This window comes from Daphnia magna, linkage group LG7, assembly GCF_020631705.1.
Source record: "Daphnia magna isolate NIES linkage group LG7, ASM2063170v1.1, whole genome shotgun sequence".
In the NCBI taxonomy this organism is placed as follows: domain Eukaryota; kingdom Metazoa; phylum Arthropoda; class Branchiopoda; order Diplostraca; family Daphniidae; genus Daphnia; species Daphnia magna.
The window spans coordinates 9335731-9355262 of NC_059188.1; the positions used below are offsets into that span (position 1 = coordinate 9335731).

At 36.5% G+C, this 19532-nt stretch overlaps 3 protein-coding genes and 1 pseudogene across 3 annotated transcripts; 2 read left to right on the forward strand and 2 right to left on the reverse strand.

Moving 5' to 3' along the window:
- Positions 1 to 6353: 6353 nt before the first annotated feature.
- On the reverse strand, positions 6354 to 8012 carry LOC116927717. Its single transcript, XM_045176769.1, has 3 exons — positions 7926 to 8012; positions 7729 to 7866; positions 6354 to 7666 (listed from the first exon to the last, which is right to left on the reverse strand). Exons 1-3 carry the CDS (start codon positions 7939 to 7941, stop codon positions 6354 to 6356), a joined length of 1467 nt encoding a protein of 488 aa, XP_045032704.1. The 5' UTR covers positions 7942 to 8012.
- A 622-nt stretch (positions 8013 to 8634) lies between these two features.
- LOC123474262 lies at positions 8635 to 11334 on the reverse strand (annotated as a pseudogene).
- A 3686-nt stretch (positions 11335 to 15020) lies between these two features.
- LOC123474556 lies at positions 15021 to 16159 on the forward strand. Its single transcript, XM_045176770.1, has 4 exons — positions 15021 to 15402; positions 15465 to 15575; positions 15644 to 15882; positions 15947 to 16159. Exons 1-4 carry the CDS (start codon positions 15087 to 15089, stop codon positions 16157 to 16159), a joined length of 879 nt encoding a protein of 292 aa, XP_045032705.1. The 5' UTR covers positions 15021 to 15086.
- A 333-nt stretch (positions 16160 to 16492) lies between these two features.
- LOC123474557 lies at positions 16493 to 18162 on the forward strand. Its single transcript, XM_045176771.1, has 5 exons — positions 16493 to 16953; positions 17040 to 17131; positions 17191 to 17419; positions 17485 to 17667; positions 17726 to 18162. Exons 1-5 carry the CDS (start codon positions 16788 to 16790, stop codon positions 18160 to 18162), a joined length of 1107 nt encoding a protein of 368 aa, XP_045032706.1. The 5' UTR covers positions 16493 to 16787.
- Positions 18163 to 19532: the final 1370 nt, after the last annotated feature.

A 19532-nucleotide genomic window follows, 5' to 3' on the forward strand; every position in this document is an offset into this window, starting at 1 on the left:
TTCCAGCAGTATACTAGTATACCTATATTTTAGATAGAAACTTATAATTAGCATAGAAAGATTCGTCTTAATTAGACGAATTTAACCATACCTAGTTTATGGGGGTGCAATAGGGTGTTTCATTTTTCACTTTTTTAAATATTTAATGCCACCTTTTAGTGTGGGTCGATAAATGCAATTTTCAAAAGTATATCAAGAGCTGAGGTCACTAGGACAATATTTGACCCTCCCACCTTCCAAAAAACCTTTAAAAAATCATTTTTTTTATTTAAAATTTTTTATCAGCAATCTCAAAAATTATTTTTCTTTTACCCCATGGTATTATTATTAACCACACTGTTCTTTATCCGTCTACCAAGTTTCATTAATTTCTTTTCAAAATTAACCCTCCCATCATAAGAAAATTTGTCAGTGAACTAGACCTTTTAAATTTTATTGTTGTATTTCATCGTTCCTTTAGCCATAAGGTTCAACATATGCTCACCGACTTAAGACATACCTTTGTCTTCATTTTTTCAAAGTAACAGACAAAGCATTGTCTTAAGATTCGGCTTTTTTAAATACGATATTATTCCTTCCGCTAGTGATTGGTAGCTGTATTTAAAGTTGACTTATTCATATTTTTGTCATTATATGTTAAGTTTAATTTTTTTTTGCCGGCCTTACCAAGAGGTCTGATTCTTTCTTTTGTTTAGACAAAGCATTGTCTTAAGATTTGTCTGTTTTAAATACGATATTATTCCTCCCGCTAGTGATTGTTAGCTGTATTTAAAGTTGACTTATTCATATTTTTGTCATTATATGTTAAGTTTAATTTTTTTTTGCCGGCCTTACCAAGAGGGCTGATTCTTTCTTCTGTTTAGACAAAGCATTGTCTTAAGATTTGTCTGTTTTAAATACGATATTATTCCTTCCGCTAGTGATTGGTAGCTGTATTTAAAGTTGTCTTATTCATATTTTTGTCATTATATGTTAAGTTTAATTTTTTTGCCGGCCTTACCAAGAGGGCTGATTCTTTCTTTTGTTTAGACAAAGCATTGTCTTAAGATTTGTCTGTTTTAAATACGATATTATTCCTCGCGCTAGTGATTGGTAGCTGTATTTCAAGTTTAATTTGTCATGTTTTTGTCATTATATGTTAAGTCTAAGGTTTTTCGGCCTTACCAAGAGGGCTTATTCTCTCTTTTTTTAAGACAAAGCATTGTCTTAAGATTAGCCTGTTTTAAAAACGATATTATACCTTGCGCTAGTGATTGGTAGCTGTATATAAAGTTAACTAATTCATGTTTTTGTCATTATATGTTAAGTTGAATGTTTTTTCGGCCTTACCATGAGTGCTGCTCCTGTTTGTTTTTTCTTCAGACATAGCCAAGTCTTAAGTTTTTTCAATAGTTATTTAAAATTAAATATAAAATTATTTAGAAAATTTCAAATTAAATTTTACAATGCATAATTTTAAATAATTTGTGATTACAATTAATTTTTGAATGAATAATTGTTAATAATTTCATTTAATTTCATCATTTCATCATTTCATCATTAGAGTTTCCAATGGATAATTGTTTATTGTTTTTTTTTAAATAATTATTGGTTAAAGAATAATTGATAATAATTTGTTAATAGAAACGAAGCGAGCCTTAGATATGTTGTTTTTCTTAATAGAGGAAGTGACTGACGTGTACCCCTTTGGTTTCGGGGGTTTAACGCACTCCTTTTGAATCCGCCAAGTTTCCCTCTAGTTCGTGTTTCTCTTTAGTAATTCGCATAGGGAAAAGAGGGTGTCGCAAACAAATATTCGCGAAACCTTTCCAGTTAACAGAATACAACTTGGAATAATGTAATGTGAAATATAATTGAACAAGCTTTATTTTAGTATAAATTTTTGTGACGTATTTAAAAGGAAATCTGTTAAATTTTTATGTTTCCCCTTTTGTTTACTGTTTTGGTTACCAAATCCAAAGAGAATCGGCCCAAGGGAAGAAAAGTGAGAAAAGGAAAGTATTAAAAAAAGGGTACCCATTCTTCTCCCTCTTCTTTCCTCAGGCCGATTACCTGTGGAATCCACAGGTATCCACAGGTTTGATTCAGTCTCTACAACCATAAAAATTACTGAGAAAATTAAAATTTGAAGGATTTTCATTTAAATACGTCACAACAATTTATACTAAAAAAACTTGTTCAATTACCTTTCACATTACATTATTTCAAGTCCCTTCCTCTATTAAAAACGTTGTTTTAATTTATTTTAAAATTTATGAACTAAATTGTTTGTCAAAAAAATAAAATGTATTGTAATATATATATATTGTGAAGGTTAAGTTATAAATATTGGAAACTGCAATTAACGTAGGACTATGAACTAAAAACGATCAAGACAAAGCTATGTCTTAAGTTGGTGAGCATACGTTGACGGTCATGAAAAAGATTGCTGGGTAGTTAAGTTAGAATGTATTGATACGGAGCTTGTCTTATTTACTTAAGAAATAGCAATGTGTTATGAACAAACACATGGTTTTCGATCAGTTCTAAAGAGTGGTTCGAGGTTGCCATCTTGGATAGGTCTTTCTCCCAGTTTGGTGCAACCACCAAATGGAAAACATTGACGTTGTCCATAATAAAAGTGTAGGAATGGAAAGACAAAGGGAAAGTGAAAAAAGAGGGACCAACCCCTTTCTTCCCCACTCTATTCTTCCCTTCCTTTACTGTCCTTCCATTCGTACCCTTTTGTTATGGACAATGTAATGCTTTTTGGATGTGGTTGCACCAAACTGGGTGAAAGACCTATCCTAGATGGCAACCTCGAACTAGGGCTGTGGTACGGACGTTTTTTGGCGGTTTTTTTATGGTTTTTTTAGATGGGGTTTTCTTCTTCCGCGGGTCGGAGAGGGTTGGGCCAACTGAGTAAATGGGTTCGGCCCGGGCCAATGGGTCAATAAATTTTTACCGGCCGGGTAACGGCCCGGGTAAAAAATCGGGTCAAACACACTTTTTTTTGACAAACTTTAAAAAATTCCCTAATTTTCTTAATTATCTTCTTCTTCCAACATTGACACGACAATAGGGAATGAACGGTAAAATTATTTTCCCTTGAAAATGATTTCATCTTGTCAAACTCATCGAGTTAGAAAAGATTGTGAATCATGTTTCTATAGGAAAAATGTACGGTTTAGCCGTAAATTAATTTTAAAGTTGGTTTAAGGCCCGCCTCTCGAAAAACGGTCACCCGGCCATTTTTAGGGGGCGGAGCCTAACTGGGTATGTTGGGATTTTCTCGTTGTAGGCAGCCACAGCAAATGCATTTGCGTATTTTTTTTTATTTGGCGGTAAATTGTTGGGGCCTAAACAGGGTAGTTAAATGGCCAACAGACTTCTTCCTGGGTATCAGAGAGCAAACTCCAATAATTTACCAACACTGGATATTATAATGCTTAGAAATTATATTCAAAAGGATGTGAATTACATATCCCCAGAAATAGCAAATGTCAATTCTCTTCGAGCTGGAAGAGAGAGTTACGGAGAATCTGCTATTGGTTGGGTACAAGTTCATCGACATGAAAATGTATTTACAGTCCTTGGAGTCATAGCTCCTGAACATAATGTCACCAGCAAAAACTACATAGTTGAAGTCAAAATAGATATAGAGACATATGAAATTGTCTCTGCCATTTGTAAATCATGTGTTGCCCATCAAGGTGGTTGTAAACACCACATTGCATTTATTGGATGGATTCACCGAAGGTCTGAAGAACCAACTAAGACCGAGGTGGAGTGTTACTGGAAAAAAAGTTTGTTGTCTCAAGTTGGGACAACAACTAAATTTATTGAAGCTAGAAATTTAGTAAACAATAAAAGAAAGAACGGAAAGGGCAGTGGAAGAGTTATAAAGCTGAGAAAGAAAGAAACACCGAGTGGCAGTTTTCTAAAAGAGGTCATTGAACATATTTCGTTCGTCAGAAGCACACAACCACAAGTGACAATCATCCCACAGATTTTTAATTATTTTCAAGAACATGACGAATGGTTTCAAAACTTAGACCTGCACAACCTTATGCAACTGTTCCAAAGAAGTTTTCCAGCTGGATCACCAGAACAATTTCTTGTATTTTGTAAGACAAACATGAAGAACGAGAATTGTAAAATAGCTGCAGCAAAGACAGCCACTCAGAGTGAGTGTGGACATTGGTTTAAATTGAGGTAAATACCCATATAGCACATTTCTGCCGTCGGATGTCCGAATCATGGCCGAATATCCGTTAGATATCTATGTACTCAATGGGTAGTTCCAGGGATGTCCGTCGGCTAGTCACCTTGGAAGTGCAATGGATGTGCGAAAATTATATTCTACGGACCTCCTTCCAACAGCCAAAAAGATTTTCAATTGTTTCATTTAAGGATCGGCTTCGAGCCAATCGGGGCGCTTTTTTGCAAATCGGGTTTCTCATTTCGGGCCAAGGAGGCGTGGCTCAGGGTGGAAAATTCTTCTCCCCGAATTCAATTGGGGTTTGCAATCAATTGGATTGCAATCAATCGATTCATCAATGCAAAAAACATTATCGATTGACCCGATCTATCCGATAACAACCCCGTATAATAGCTCGTTCTACCCGCTTGCCCCGATTTTTACTCTGAAACCGAAAGAACGGCATTTTTTTTATTGCTTCGGGGCAACGGGTTAACCTCAAATTTTTTCCCCGCACCGCCCCGGTTGAAAAAGTGGCACCTCATTTCAACCCCGAATGCACTTTATCGGTGCGGGGCGGTTAACTCGATTAGAACTAATTGGGGCCGATCACTAAGTTTCATTATTAATTGTCAAAATTTCTTGAGAGGGGGAAAACTAAACCGTGTTCAAATTTTTCCCTTGAACGTATTTTAATTTGAAGTCCAGCATTTAAAATGAAAAATTTAAAAAATAAAGGAGTAATGATCTATTTGCCGGATGGTTTATTTTAAAATTTATTACAAAAAATGAATAAAATATATGAAAGTCGTGAGTTTGTTTGCACAAGCTTTCCGTTTAGCTTACGAGAACCAAGCCATTGAAAATTAACTCACAGAAAATAAATATTATTCGGCATCTAATAATATTAAAAGCAAGTATACTTATGATAGGATTATAATTTCAAATAATAAAAAACTACTTTAAACTTAATAAATCATGCTGAAGTTTAAAATTCAAAAAATATTTTATTTAAATTGTTTAATTTCAATTTATATACCTCTGGTTTAACCTAAGTTCGACATCATCTTGACTTCTTAAAAATCCTGTATGTGATTTGTTATCGAAAAAGCTCAAGTGTTTTACAACAATTCGATTGTATTGTTCGAAAATGATCTGATCTGATCTGTAGATTGGCCACAGTGGAATAAGATTCGACTGTGATGCGGGAGCCCCGAGTTCGAATCCTGGTATAGCCTAATGTTTTTTCATGAATAGATGTCCAATACATGTCATAATTATAGCCAAATGAAAGCCCGTTCGGATATCCTTAGAATGTCTGACGGCGCTGTTTAGGGCGGTCAAAACCAAAAAAAAAATACATCCGTAGGACATCCAAATCGGATATCGGGCTGTCCGGAGGATATCAAAAAGATGTACTCAACATCCGACCCCGACATCTGTCGGACATCCGACGGACCGCCTTGTGTTATGTGGGTAGATAACATATTTATGTAAAATTACTATAAAATTTCTAACTACACTAATACCACACTTATAGGTATGGTAGGATAACGGCTTCCAAATTGTTTGAGGTATCGCGATGTAAAAGCAAATTTGGAAGTCTTGTTGATCTCATGTTGGGTGCAAAACTTAGACAATCCCCTGCAATGGAAAGAGGTATTCGCTTAGAGAAGGAGGTACTGGCTAAAGTCGAAGCTTTAAAACAAACTAAATTCCAAAGATGTGGCCTTCTTCTGTCTCCAGACTTTCCTTTCTTTGGGGCTTCACCAGATGGAATAAATGAAGATTATGTGCTAGAAATAAAGTGCCCATTTTCTTTAAAATCAAAATTATCTTACATCAATGCCAGAGATGAAATTTCCGCTAAATGTGTTGCCCAGATGCAGCTTCAAATGTTTCTGTCTAACCGCAAGTCATGTTTATTTTGTGTTGCTGAGCCTGACTTTGAAATTTCTTGCAAAGTCAGTATCAGGGAAGTAAAGTTTGATCCTACATTGTTAAATTATTTGATTGTTAAAGCCACTAACTTCTGGAATAGTGCAATATGGAACGCATTACAGTGTAAATAGTTTAGGCTAAACATCCTCATTTCACTTTGCTATAACCATGACGCAGAATAAATAAAGAACAAAATGTGCAACTTCATAAGTAATGAAATTCAAAAAATATTTTATTTTATTAGGGGCCCACGAACATTCAACAAACCACACACGCAATACATTACAGAATCGCAATACTTAATCATATTACTATCCAAGCGAACATGTGGAGCTAGAAAACTAAATTCACGAATCCTACTTATTGCCCGCTCAACATGAATTCTTAGGCCAGCAATTTTTCTTGACTCTACAACTTGTTCTTTGGAGAGGGCAACTCCTTCTGAGACACTGGGGGGCCGTACAAACTTGCATTTACGTTGCAACACATAAGGCTCAATTTTTTTAAATCCTCGGTCAGCCATAACAAATGTTCCAGGAACAAGAAGGTCTAAAAAACCAGAGTTAGATACTACCATTTCATCGGTAGCTCTACCACCAAATCCAATAGAAATGAAAGAGATTAATCCATCTGGTGTAACAGCCAGTAAATATTTTAGAGTGTTACATTTCTTGTACTGTGACCACGTAAGAGCTTGATGCACAGGATTAGACGGTTTTTCGATTTCTATTTCTAGACAATCTATTATGCAGCTAACACCAGCATAATTTTTTCTAAAGGAAACAGGCATGTTCTTTTTTACGGTATCAATTGAAGGCCAAACAATGAGTTCCTTAAAGTGATCAGCAACAAACTCTAAATTCATTCTAAAAAAAATACCCACATTTTTTGAGCTTATACCGAACTCGTGTCCCAAAATACTGAACGATTCGTTTAACCTCATCTTACGAAACAGCAAATAAATTACATCAGTGGGGGTAAGATTGGAGCTTTTGCGTACATTAATCTTATTGGAAATCAGTGAAAGAATGGAAATCCATTCTTTGTCAACACCTAAGTACATTCTGGGATATAACGACATCAACTCCCTGCAGCGTAGCAAGCTTTTGTGTTTAAAATCAGAGGAGAGGTCACTTTGATCACTATGCCTTACAATGGAATCATCACTGGAAAAATCATAAGAAGAATCTGTATCTACTGACGAATGTAATGATATTGTGTCGAATGTAAACACCGGCTTTCTCTTAGCTGTGGAATTTGTCAAAGATTTGACATCGGTTACGTTCCACTTTAAAGGGCTACAAGCTTGATTTTTAATCGCTATTTTAAAGGGACTCGTTCCACAGCTAACACCTAAATCAGCTGTCGAAACCTGATGTTTCTTGTTACGTACTTTAGTTTTCTTACAAACAGTGAAGTTCTCAATTTTCTGTATAGTACACTTTACTATGGTGCTGTTATTTCGTCCTGAATTATTTTGATTGATAGTAACGTGATCATCATTGTGATCACTGTCTCCTAGTGGATGTGAGGGAATATGTACATCTATAAAGTAAAACATTACATTATTTTCGAGAAGATAAACCAGAAAAAGTATACGATGTCACCTTCACAAAGAGTCATGTTATCATCATCTTCATGCTGTGGTTCAACTTCATGTGGCACATTGTCAGTAAGATAGATTGTATGATTATACCCAGAATCAGCTTCCATGTAAGCAGCCTGGACATGTTGTTGTTCTATATCTGAATATAAATATTTAGTAATAGAAGAAAGTATACTTAGAAAAAGTATACGATGTCACCTTCACAAAGAGTCATGTTATCATCATCTTCATGCTGTGGTTCAACTTCATGTGGCACATTGTCAGTAAGATAGATTGTATGATTATACAATCATCAATCATCAATATACTAAAAATGGCCGGGTGACCGTTTTTCGAGAGGCGGGCCTTAAACCAACTTTAAAATTAATTTACGGCTAAACCGTACATTTTTCCTATAGAAACATGATTCACAATCTTTTCTAACTCGATGAGTTTGACAAGATGAAATCATTTTCAAGGGAAAATAATTTTACCGTTCATTCCCTATTATGTCTTCTGAACACGAACGCCCTTTTCTACCACTTATCCTACTTTTCATGCAACGAAATTCTCGTAGAGCATTTGGCGGCAATATTTGTCTTTCTTGAGGCCGCAGGCATAGTGAATAACGAGCTTCTCTATGTGACTACTAGATGGCGCCACCGCTCGGGTTGGCCCGCGAACCCGGCGGTTCAACCCCTCGCCCGGTCCGTACAAAATATTCCTCGGTGGGTCGAGTTGGGTTTTTTTTTTTTCTTCAGCCCGGGCTGTGGCCCGGGTTTTCATGGCCCGGCCCACAGCCCTACCTCGAACCACTCTATATATTTAAAAGGTGGTATGTTCATTTTTTAACTGTAATTTAAATTAAGGAAATAAAGAAGTGGTTTTCGACTATCATAGCGCAACAAATAAAAAAACGTTTCGATGCTTGGTAATTAACGCTTTTATATTATTACACTTCCATTGAAATACAAATCAGCGTATTGGAGAACAAATCAGACGAACTTCTGTTCTATAATTTTATTCCTGCTGGGACCTTTCCTCGTCCTTTCGGTCTTCCAGGCAACCTTCCATTTCCTCGTCTTGTTCCTCTTGTTTTTCCCTGTGTTTGGAAAGGCGCAGATAAACGTCTGACCTTTACGCATGGCTCAATTGCCAATTTGGGGTCTTTATTAAAAACGAGATATTTTATAAGAGAAGCAGCCGCAGTACCCGCCGTACCATCTGCCACCCGCTTCAATGTCGTTTGCGGAGGAATTCCAGAGTTGCTTGGCCCAAATATTTCCCCTTCTGATTGTACCGTAGAGAAGTAAATACTAAAATAATCAGAATTTTAGTTGAAAGAAGACTGATATAAATTATACCTTCGCGGTGTTGATAATTGGGAGACGAAGACCTTGTGCTGGACGGTGAAAGAGGAGCGGAGGAAAGAGGTGATAAATTATTTCTCTCATTTTGCAATGTCAGCAAACTGTCCACATCTGTACACACCATTGAAAAATCAATAATTTAAACACAACCTGAGTGGAAATAATATTATCTTTGTTGTTACCTTCGTGGCAATTTGGTGAAGGATATTGCTTTGCATTTTTCGACGGAGGAGTATATTTTGTACTACACTTCACCTGTTTCTCCATTTTGTTATTTTCTTCTTCTTCTTCTTCTTCTTCTTCTTCTTCTTGATCTTTTTTTCTTCTTCTTCTTTTTCTTGATCTTCTTCTTTTTCTTGATCTTCTTCTTTTTCTTTATCTTTTTCTTCTTCTTGATCTTCTTCTTCTTCTTGATCTTCTTCTTCTTCTTTTTCTTCTTCTTCTTCTTCTCCTGCTCTCTCTTTAGATGATTTCATTTTATTGTTTCCTGTCCTTTCATCTTTTTTCTCTTTCGACTTTTTCTTTTTCCTTTAAAATTTTAAAAATTTTTTAAGCACTAATAATTGCAAAATTTATTAGCATAATGCTTTTTCTACCTCTTTCAATGGAGTTTTTCTGCTCATGATTCTCGAGGAGTACTGATTCATTTTCATGTTCGATAGTTTTCTTCTTTGCTAAATTATATTATGAATGTTAGCACAGGTATAGAAGTAACTAGAAAACATGAAAACCTGTTCTATTTCTTTTGCTGGCTCCTTTTTCAATGAAGTTTCTCTGCTTTGGATTGTCATGAAGTAGTGATTCATTGTCTTGGTCGATTACTTTCTTCAGTCCTAAATTAGAATACAAATGTTAACACAGCTATAAAAATTTGTAGGAAACAAGAAATACCTCTTCTCTCTCTCTTGCTGGCTCTCTCTTGCCATATGCCCTTTTCTTCACACAACTTCTGTCTTTTCTCTGAAAAACATAATTTTAATTTAAAAACAATTTCTAATTTGAATACACTAGCAAAAAAGCAACCTTGTTTTTTGTTCCAATGTCGAACCCAAAGTTGATCTATAAGAATGCCATCTTCTGATTGGGCAAACTGAATTCCCCCACCACTGGCTAAAACATATTTGGTATGTTGGGTTCCGTTGGGATAACGAATTAAACATACAACTGAAGCATTGAAGTTCTCAGCCATTTCATCTATTTTGGTGTAGATACTCTTGTGGCAGTGGGACTTCCTCCTGTCAAGGTTGTTTTGTTCGTGGTTACCCAAAGAATTCCAATAGTTTTGCCATTCGATAGTTTTCCATGGTTTATTTCGATTAGGTACTTCCTTTTTTCCTTTAAAGGATTCCTGTAATAATATAACATAATTATTTTAAGTAGGCATACGTAACCAAATTAATGACAAATAAATTACTTTGAACTGAGAAATTCTGATTCGATCTTCTTTGTTCTTCTGTTTAATTTGTCTCCCCATTATATTTTTCATGTGTTGTAATTCTTTTTCCTTTGTGCCATGGCTTCATTTAGCCTCTTTTCAGCTAGATCTGTTTCATCGTGAACAATTTCAGAATTGCTGAGTGAATGTGAATCTTCCATGTTTGACTGTGAATGCCAAAAAAATCTGCATATGAATCAAACATAAACAGTCAGTAAAAGTTACGAAATGATACAAAAACTGTATGTGTGTACTTACAGCTTGTTCAACGAGTTGCAGTCAAGAACTATGACAGGATCAATGTACTTTGTTCTGTGAGTAAATTTTCAAGAAGTGCAAGTCATATGACACAGATTATTGGCCCATCAGACATTACATTGAATAGGTAATGTAAAAGGTAGTATTTCAGCTCTGCAATGAGTAATCAGGAGTATTATTATTAGCTTTGTTTAAACTATGATGTAATGGGTTGTATGCATCAATATATAACTGGTCAGAATTTCTTTACTTTGTTATTTGATAAATGAAATATCATAATTAATATTTAATATCAGATGTGGTAAAATAACAAAAATTGGACTGGATAACCAGCTCCCCAACACGTCACATCAGTATTCAGAAAAAATGTCAAATTAAACAAAAGATGTGGCACAATAAAAAAATGGGACTGGATAACCAGCTCTACCCCAAAAATAACATTCGGTTCAATAAAAATAAATGAGACCGGATTACCTTCTTTAATGTAACGCATATTATTTAACACCAACGAAAAAGCCACGCGACTGCTTAAGCAAAAAAAAGTGTAGCAGACAACTTTCCACATTTCTGTCACTAGGGGGCACAATGTAAGTTCGGGGTCGCTTAATTTTCCCTCCGCTAGATGTCAGCATAGCTTGACAAAGTAGCTTGAAAAAATAGCGCCGGAAAATAGATAGGTGCCGGGTTGAGGTTGAGGGTTGAGGTGTTGGGTTGAGGTTGAGGGTTCAGGTGCTGGGTTCAGGTGCTACTTATGGCACTAAAAACGTGCCATAGGCGACTGGTCACACGAGTAACGCGAGTCCGTTTTTTCAGCGCTTATCGCTGGTCCGTCCGCTATTTTTTGCGGCTCATTATAAGCGAAAAAAATCCATTGAAATTTGTTGCGCTACATCTAACGCTATCTAAGCGCGCGTGGCACTAGCGATTTGTTTGCGATAAAGTAGCACGCGATGCGCTATATTTAGCGCAATATTCGTATTTCATTGTATTATTTACGAAACGCGCAAGCGGTTCGTTAATTTTAAAAAATCGACGAATAAAATGTTGCGAAAGGGAAAACGATTGCGGCCAATGGACGAGAAGAGCGTGCCTGTACATGATATAAGCGCTTGTCGCGAGTCCGTTGGCTATATTATTAGCGCTAATCGTCGCCCTTCCACTGTTTTATACGGCTCGCTGCTCGCGGCCAAACATTTTAAATTGTTAGCGTTAGATCTAGCGTTCTCTATGCGCGCATTTCGCTAATAATTAACTTAAGATTAACTTGCGCGAAATGCGTAAAATTTAGCACATTGAATTTCATTACATAATTTACAAACACAAATAAGCAGCAAAAATAAATATGTAGCGCGAAAAATAATTAAGTCAAATATTACGCGCTAGATCTAGCGCTGTGTAAGCGCGTATGGCACTAGTGATTTACCTGTGATAAACTACGAGGCGCTAAATTTAGCGCAATACCTTTTATAATATATACGCAAAAATAATAAGGTAAAATATTTTTCACTAGAACAAGCTTTACTAAGAGCGCAGGAGGGTGCTAATCATTAAGTTGCGCACGATAGTATCAATTGAGCGCAATTTATTTCATGGTATAATTTACGAAACGCGCAAGCCCTAAAATAAAAATTTAGCCCTTATTAAAGCGTATTGTTTTAAATTTAATTAACCGGGCGCATATCTAGCAAATATTTGGCTTAATATTATTGCGCTAGTTTTTCACCGTTTAATTCCGGGCTGGTCGGACTGCCCCTTGTCGACGACACCCAGAGTAGCTGATCGTTAGCGACCCGTCGTTCCTTTATAGCCGTATGCCCTTGCTGTCCAATAAATTGAAGATGGCCCACCTCCAACACCGGCAGCGGCTACTGGCTCGCACCACATAGACGGAACATTTGAAAAACTCAGCGGCCACCGCTCGCAGCCATTTGCTATTGAGAGCGAAAAGAAGGCGCTTCCCAGTTCCCAGATACATCTGGCTAAAAAAATATCCGCAAACCATGCTAAGTCACCTGAGTTTTTGATATTTTTCACCTCGTTGGCGCTGGCCAACAGCGGCTACTCCAGCTCGAACCGCTTCCGGTGTTGAAGGTGGGTCATCTTCAATTTATTTATTGAGCAGCGAAGGCATATATGCGTCCGTAAATAGGAAAAGCCGTCAAAGATGGGCCGCTGTTCATATGGGACAGATCAATCGCCAACAAATTCATCAGTTTATATTCTGGGTGTCGTCGACAAGGGGCAGTCCGGCCAGCCCGGAATTAAACGGCAAAATATAAACGCAATTTATTTCAGCCGAGAATTTTCCTTCAATCAAATTTTATGTGATGCGCATTATTCAGCGCTAAACATATATTTTAGCGCTTGCGCGTTTCGTAAGTCATATGATAGAAAAAATTGGCCTAAAATCAACGCATCGTAGTCGAGTGATCTATAGATCACTAACGTCATACGCGCAACGATATCGCTATATCCAACGCAAACCATTTGACATTTTTCGCCAAACGAGCCGCCTAAACATTGGCCAAGCGACGATTAGCGCTAAGATAGAGAACGGACTCGATAGCGACTAGCGCTAATATAATAGACGGACGCGCGCAACTAGTCAAGTGGCCGCAATTGTTTTTTTGTCGCAACTCGTTAAATAACCGAAGCGCTGGCACGTTTTATAAATAATGCGATGAAGTGAATTGCGCTAAATATAGCGCTTCGCGCGCAAGTTTATCAAAACTACATCACTAGCGCCATGCGCGCTTAGATAGCGCTAGATCTAGCGTGAAACATTTAATATAATTATTTTTCGTGCGAGCCGCTAAAAACAACGGGCGATCGACAACGCAAAAATAACGCAAGGCGCCGCGATAAGTGCCGAAATAACGAAAGGGCACGCCCTACTCGCCCAACTAGTCGCCGCAATTGTTGGTTTACTTTGCACGTCCGTTTAATTAAATTTAGTGCAATGCGTGATATGTAGCGTTAAATATTGATTTTAGCGCTTGTTCTTTTCGTAAATTATATGATGGAATGAATTGCGCTAAATTGATCCTTTTTGCGCAATTTAATAAAAAGTGCCCTGCGCTCTTAGTAGAGCTTTTAGTGCGAAATATTTAACCTCATTATTTTCGCGTAGATACCCAACTGTTACAGCGGACGGGCTGCACTAAGCGATCAAATAGCGGACGGCGCGCGCTATTCGTCCAACCAGTCGCCGCAATGGTTTTTTTGTGTCTCAGTGATGTTATTTGTCTACGCATACGGCGTTTTGGCAGGCGATTTCCGTCGGTGAGCTGGTGTAGAATTTGCCGTTGCATTCAGACCCTACGTTTTGGTCGTCTTCGCAATCGTAATGACGTGGGCCACGTCTGGTTGTGGTGAATGCTGTGGTCGTTGCCACATTCAGCTTCCCGTTGGTAATATGTTGCTCTACATTTGCCGGGATTTGTAGGAACCGGGCGAGAACGTCCTCGCTTCGTTTGAGATGATAGGGCTCAGCCGCTCAGCGCTTATCCCTAGCCATCTAGGGGGAGAGTGAATGTGGCTATGTTTTGGACCGCTAGGTGGCTATCCGTTTGAATAACTTTCATGGGTTTTATGTAAAAAAAGGGGGGGAAATGCAAAATAATATTAAAGAATAATTCTAATTATTTCGGTTTATTTATTTTGCAATTAAAAGGTAGCATTTTTCATTAAATTAAGAAAAGATCACAGCAAAAAAGAAAGCATAGCAACGGTGTTAAGCAGACGACGATAGCAGACTAAGGTTGGATTGACGAAAAAAGTATCTGTATTTCGCTGCTACAAACGGCGCACCAATGCACCATACATTTTTACGTAATTTGTCATGGCAGAAGTAAGTTCATTGAGTGAGTCGGAAAATTATGTGGAAAGTGATTTCGAAACCTCATCAACAGAAGAGAAAAAGAAGAAAAATGTTTATCCCAAGAGGAAAAGAAAATATCATCATTTATCCGAGCATTTTTCCAAGTCGAAGAACAATGTAAAAGTAAAGTCTAGTTCCACTGCTGGAAAAACTTTTACTTATCTTGGAAAAACTAGGAAGAAAAAAAAATTCAACTCTTAGTGGTGATTCCCTTCAACATTCTTCGCAATCCGTACAACAGCCACAAACTGTTTCATCATTCACTACCCATCATTCAGCACATGACATAGCGACTGATGAATTCCCATCAGCTATCAGCCTTGAAGATCTTGGTTACTATGAAAATCCAGTACAATTTTATTTTGGTTATATAAATAAAGTGAAATTGTATCTTTGCAGATAACCTAAGAAGAGAAGTGAAAAACGACTTAGAAAGCATGCAGGTAAGACAACATCGAACATGGCAAGAACGACAAACATTTGGTGCATGGGGACAGCATGCTAGAAGAAGAATTTTTACAGAATATGTATCAAGACAGCCACTATTTCATTCAAAATGTGACCAGTGTCATGGTGATTTGAACTTCTACGCTGTGAGATGTATGACCTGCAAAAGACACCTTTGCCATCAATGTGATGCAAACACACACTCCAGCATGCCATTTCATCGAAGACTATTGTGTTCTTGCGAAACCCTGGAAACATTACAGCCCCATCATTTTATCGATGAAGAAGGAAACATTATAACAAAAGGTATCTGTCTAAAAATAAAAATTCAGACACACGTGTTTCTCAACTATTATGCTCTTTTACAGATGTTTGTTTACCATGCTTTGTGCCTCTTAAATGCTGTGATGTAAAGTGCCTTGGATCGATGTCGCTTACACCCAATCTCACAGAATCAATCGTGGTTGTCACTGAGCAAGGTAAAAATAACATTCAATGTAGACCGTATTCTAAAGACTATCTAATAATTTAAAAAATAATTGGACAGGTCGGTTTCTGTTAAAGGGAACTAATTTTGTTTGTGATAGTTGCCATACTGTTAGGAAAGCCACTATCGACGACTATATATTTTCTGGTTTTTTCCCTGCAAGTTTATCAGAGAAAGTTACATATCTTTTTTCAGAAGAGGCACTTCTATTAGGGTATCACATTTCCCACAAGTGTCCAGGTTCTTCAAAGAACATGTACGCTCGCACTCTTGAAGACGTATCTAAAGAATATGGACGGGTACGTGACACAAAGCAGTACAATTTCTTCAATTGTTATAATTATGATTTGGTTGATTTGGAAGAATGGACCGATTAACGTACCGTTATTTACTACTGCGGAAAGAGAGTGGGAAACCTGTCGCCACTATATTGACCAAGAAGTGCTGAAAAGAGACAAAACTCATTGCCCAAGTTGTGGGAAAGAACCTTTAGTCAGATCTTCTGACGCTATCGTAAAATTGAGGCGCTTAAGCTCGGCTGGAAAAGTGCACAATCCAGAAAACGAAAGAACGTAAGATGCTTGTACAAGAAAACACGACAAAGACTGGTCTTAAGTTTTATTATTTCAATAGAATTGAACAGCCACAGGCGAGGTTTGGAAACTTAGTTATCAAATCCGATACAGAAGTTGAAAATTTCCGTCAAAGGATTTACAACAAAGTTTCTACTGTACGCAATTACATTTCATTTGAAACTACTAGATTTGACATGCTGGACTACGATATGATTAATCATAATTTTATAGTATTTTTAATTCCCATATCTTATTTTGTAGACAAAAAAGAAACAGATGTGTGGGGGATCGGCTTTTAAGGCCGCAAGAGAAGACTCCAATGAACAAAGAAGTATGACGAGACTGGGCTCGTCGTTAGCTCTTGCAAGCACTGCGTTGTACCATACGCAATCAACATGTTTAAAGGTGAATCGTGGACCCATACTGCATTTATGCACAACGAAGCCATGAAAAGTAACGCCAAATTCTTCTGCTACGACGTGGTATGCCAATACTGGAAATGGATGAAAACAAAAGTGGCTCGTCATTTTCCTGAATACCGTAATCTAACAAGTGAAATGACAGGAATCTTGCCTATCATGCATAAGAATGCACATAAATTGCCATGCAAGGCATTATATCAATAAATTATGAAGCAAAGTCTTCTCTCAAGCTTGAAATATATATGTACAAAACAGATTTTATGGAATCCCCGCTGGACAACTGGAATGGGCTTAACTGGAGGAGAAGAGCACGAGCAAGTTTTCTCCAAATTGTATCTATATGCTTATGTGCTAAAGCATATGGCCAAACATAGTAATAGAGCTTCTTACTGTATTTATTAGCAAACATTGTTGCATTGTTAACTATTAATTCAACGATTTTACTCTTACTTCATTTAGACAGAAACGATTTTTTAACATTAGCTATTCTTTATTGGAACTGGGGTAAAATTGAAAATATGCATTTCCTTCTACGCAAAAAGCTAGAAAAAGTAAACAACTTTGCAATACAGGTTGAATAATTATTTGAAAATAACGAAAATTTTCTTAGGCAAGAAAGGAAATCAAACAAGGCACTCCAAAACTCGAGAAATTGTTGGAAACCCATAACCTCGTATATAATGATCTTCCACTGATTCACAAGGAGCTGGAGACAAAAGCTAAGGCAATTCTTGACCAAAGAAAAACCAAAAAGACTACAGTTGATACACTGAGAAGAATGCTGGAGGGCTTACATGCTCATTTAAAGACTACTTCCATTTCTATCTCTAAAGAAGCAGGTATATTACAAAAAATAAATTGAGACCGCATTACTTACTCAGAGTATCGAACTTGTACTAAAAAGAAAATTCGAAGAGTCGCACTAAATTAAGGCGGGTTTTGACGGAAACTAAACGAAAGGCTTTGGAAACGATTGAATTAATTAATTCTAAGGATACAACGCTTCCAATTTCTTACGAGGATTTCAATGAAGGTGTCTTTCCTTGGGAAACAGTTCTGGATCGGGATGACACGCACTTTCCCACACGTAAAAATAAAAAAATTTTACTTTTTTAAGTAAAAACTTCATTTCGTCGTTTTTGCAGTTTTCCTTGCCGACAAATATAATATTGTTGATTGTTGGATGCTATTGAAAAGAGCAAGGGAGGAAATTACATTGAGTAAGAATGAAATGATAAACTACATGCGATTCCTCATTGATAAACGGTCATCACTACAACAACCAAGTCAAAAACATACCGGAGAAGACGAGAAATTTGCGAAAGGGAAATCCGTCATGAAAGTTTCTGAAGTTCATCATCTTAATTTAAAAATTCAAATGGCTCTAACAACATTTAATTTAAAGTGCAACCAGGATTTTTCAGATTTCGTATGTGAAACACAAACAAATCATTCTGAACCAGAATTTGAGTTTGACACATCTGATGAAGACAATTACGATTCTCTCTCAGAATCCGAATATTCTGATGAAGAAACAGAAAGCTCATCTAGCTATTCGGAAGATGATGAATCTGCAATATAATTTAAAATACAAATTGCATAATTCTTACTAAAAGTTATGAAAAATAAATGTTTGACTCTTTTAAAGCAATATTGTATTTAATAAAAGTAAGAGAACCTTTTCTCTGATCCGTCCCGTTGCAAAATTAAAATAATAACTAATTGTGGTGCTTGAGAGACGTCAACCGAACAAACGAATCGAAACACCAAGGTAATTCTTCTGAAAAGGCTTTGTCTAAAATTTTTAAATTTCTTTTTTGGCTTTTAATATTAAACAATAAAGATCTTTTGACTAAAAAAGAAATAATTTGTGTTTTTCTTGATTAAATAAAACTTAAATTACAAAAAAAAATAAGATTTTCCTTGTTTAGTTACATAATTTTTTCTACTTCGGTACTATTTAGAGTTAATTTAGATGCTTCCGATTGTGATTCCTTATGAAGATTGGCTTAGTTAATTTAAAAAATTCTTAGTTAGTAAAAATTTGCATAATCCCCAAAATTACATGGTAATAGCGCTTTCGTAAAAATAGATAAAATCTTAAGACGTTGCTTTGTCTGAAGTATTTTTTAAATGAAAGATTCTTGGATTTGAGAAGTTTTTAAAGAAATGCTAAGTTAAAAAGAAAAAAAATTCTCAAAATGTGCAACCCTCAACATATGCTCTGCGACTTAAGATAAGGCTGTGTCTGAAATTTTAAATGACACCCATACCATTAAAACAGAACATTTTTTAGAAAATTATGAAAGGGAATATAAACGTTTGGACGTTTATGCTGTGAATTGAAAAGGGATAAAATAAATGTATAACCCTCCCACCCTACTGAGACAAAAAGCTCTTATGGCGTTAGTCTACCTCTCCTGTTAGACCGTGTTTTGAACCATACTGCCCATACCGCCAAGTCGAGCAATGCTTCCGGAGCTCGCCGAAAGGATCAGCGCAGTCGAATTCGTCGTCTAGGGAGGGGGAGGGGAAAAAATGTCGACTGCTTGAGATCACAAATTTATAATCATAAATTATTTCCAATTAATATTTGTAAAATTCCTTGATGAAATTGATAAATACTTTTAAAATTTAATTTTAAATAACTATTGAAAAAAACTTAAGACTTGCCTATGTCTGAAGAAAAAACAAACAGGAGCAGCACTCATGGTAAGGCCGAAAAAACATTCAACTTAACATATAATGACAAAAACATGAATTAGTTAACTTTATATACAGCTACCAATCACTAGCGCAAGGTATAATATCGTTTTTAAAACAGGCTAATCTTAAGACAATGCTTTGTCTTAAAAAAAAGAGAGAATAAGCCCTCTTGGTAAGGTCGAAAAACCTTAGACTTAACATATAATGACAAAAACATGACAAATTAAACTTGAAATACAGCTACCA

Excerpts from the sequence above, each read along its gene's own strand:
- LOC123474557 (XM_045176771.1), top strand. The coding sequence starts at position 16,788 with ATGAAGCAAAGTCTTCTCTCAAGCTTGAAATATATATGTACAAAACAG. Across the intron at positions 16,954-17,039 it reads AAAGCATATGGCCAAACATA|ACAGAAACGATTTTTTAACA; the intron begins GTAATAGAGCTT and ends TACTTCATTTAG. Across the intron at positions 17,132-17,190 it reads TACGCAAAAAGCTAGAAAAA|GCAAGAAAGGAAATCAAACA; the intron begins GTAAACAACTTT and ends AAATTTTCTTAG.
- LOC123474556 (XM_045176770.1), top strand. The coding sequence starts at position 15,087 with ATGCAGGTAAGACAACATCGAACATGGCAAGAACGACAAACATTTGGT. Across the intron at positions 15,576-15,643 it reads CGTGGTTGTCACTGAGCAAG|GTCGGTTTCTGTTAAAGGGA; the intron begins GTAAAAATAACA and ends ATAATTGGACAG. Across the intron at positions 15,883-15,946 it reads TATCTAAAGAATATGGACGG|AATGGACCGATTAACGTACC; the intron begins GTACGTGACACA and ends TTGATTTGGAAG.
- LOC116927717 (XM_045176769.1), bottom strand. Across the intron at positions 7,667-7,728 it reads TAACATGACTCTTTGTGAAG|ATGTACATATTCCCTCACAT; the intron begins GTGACATCGTAT and ends TTTACTTTATAG.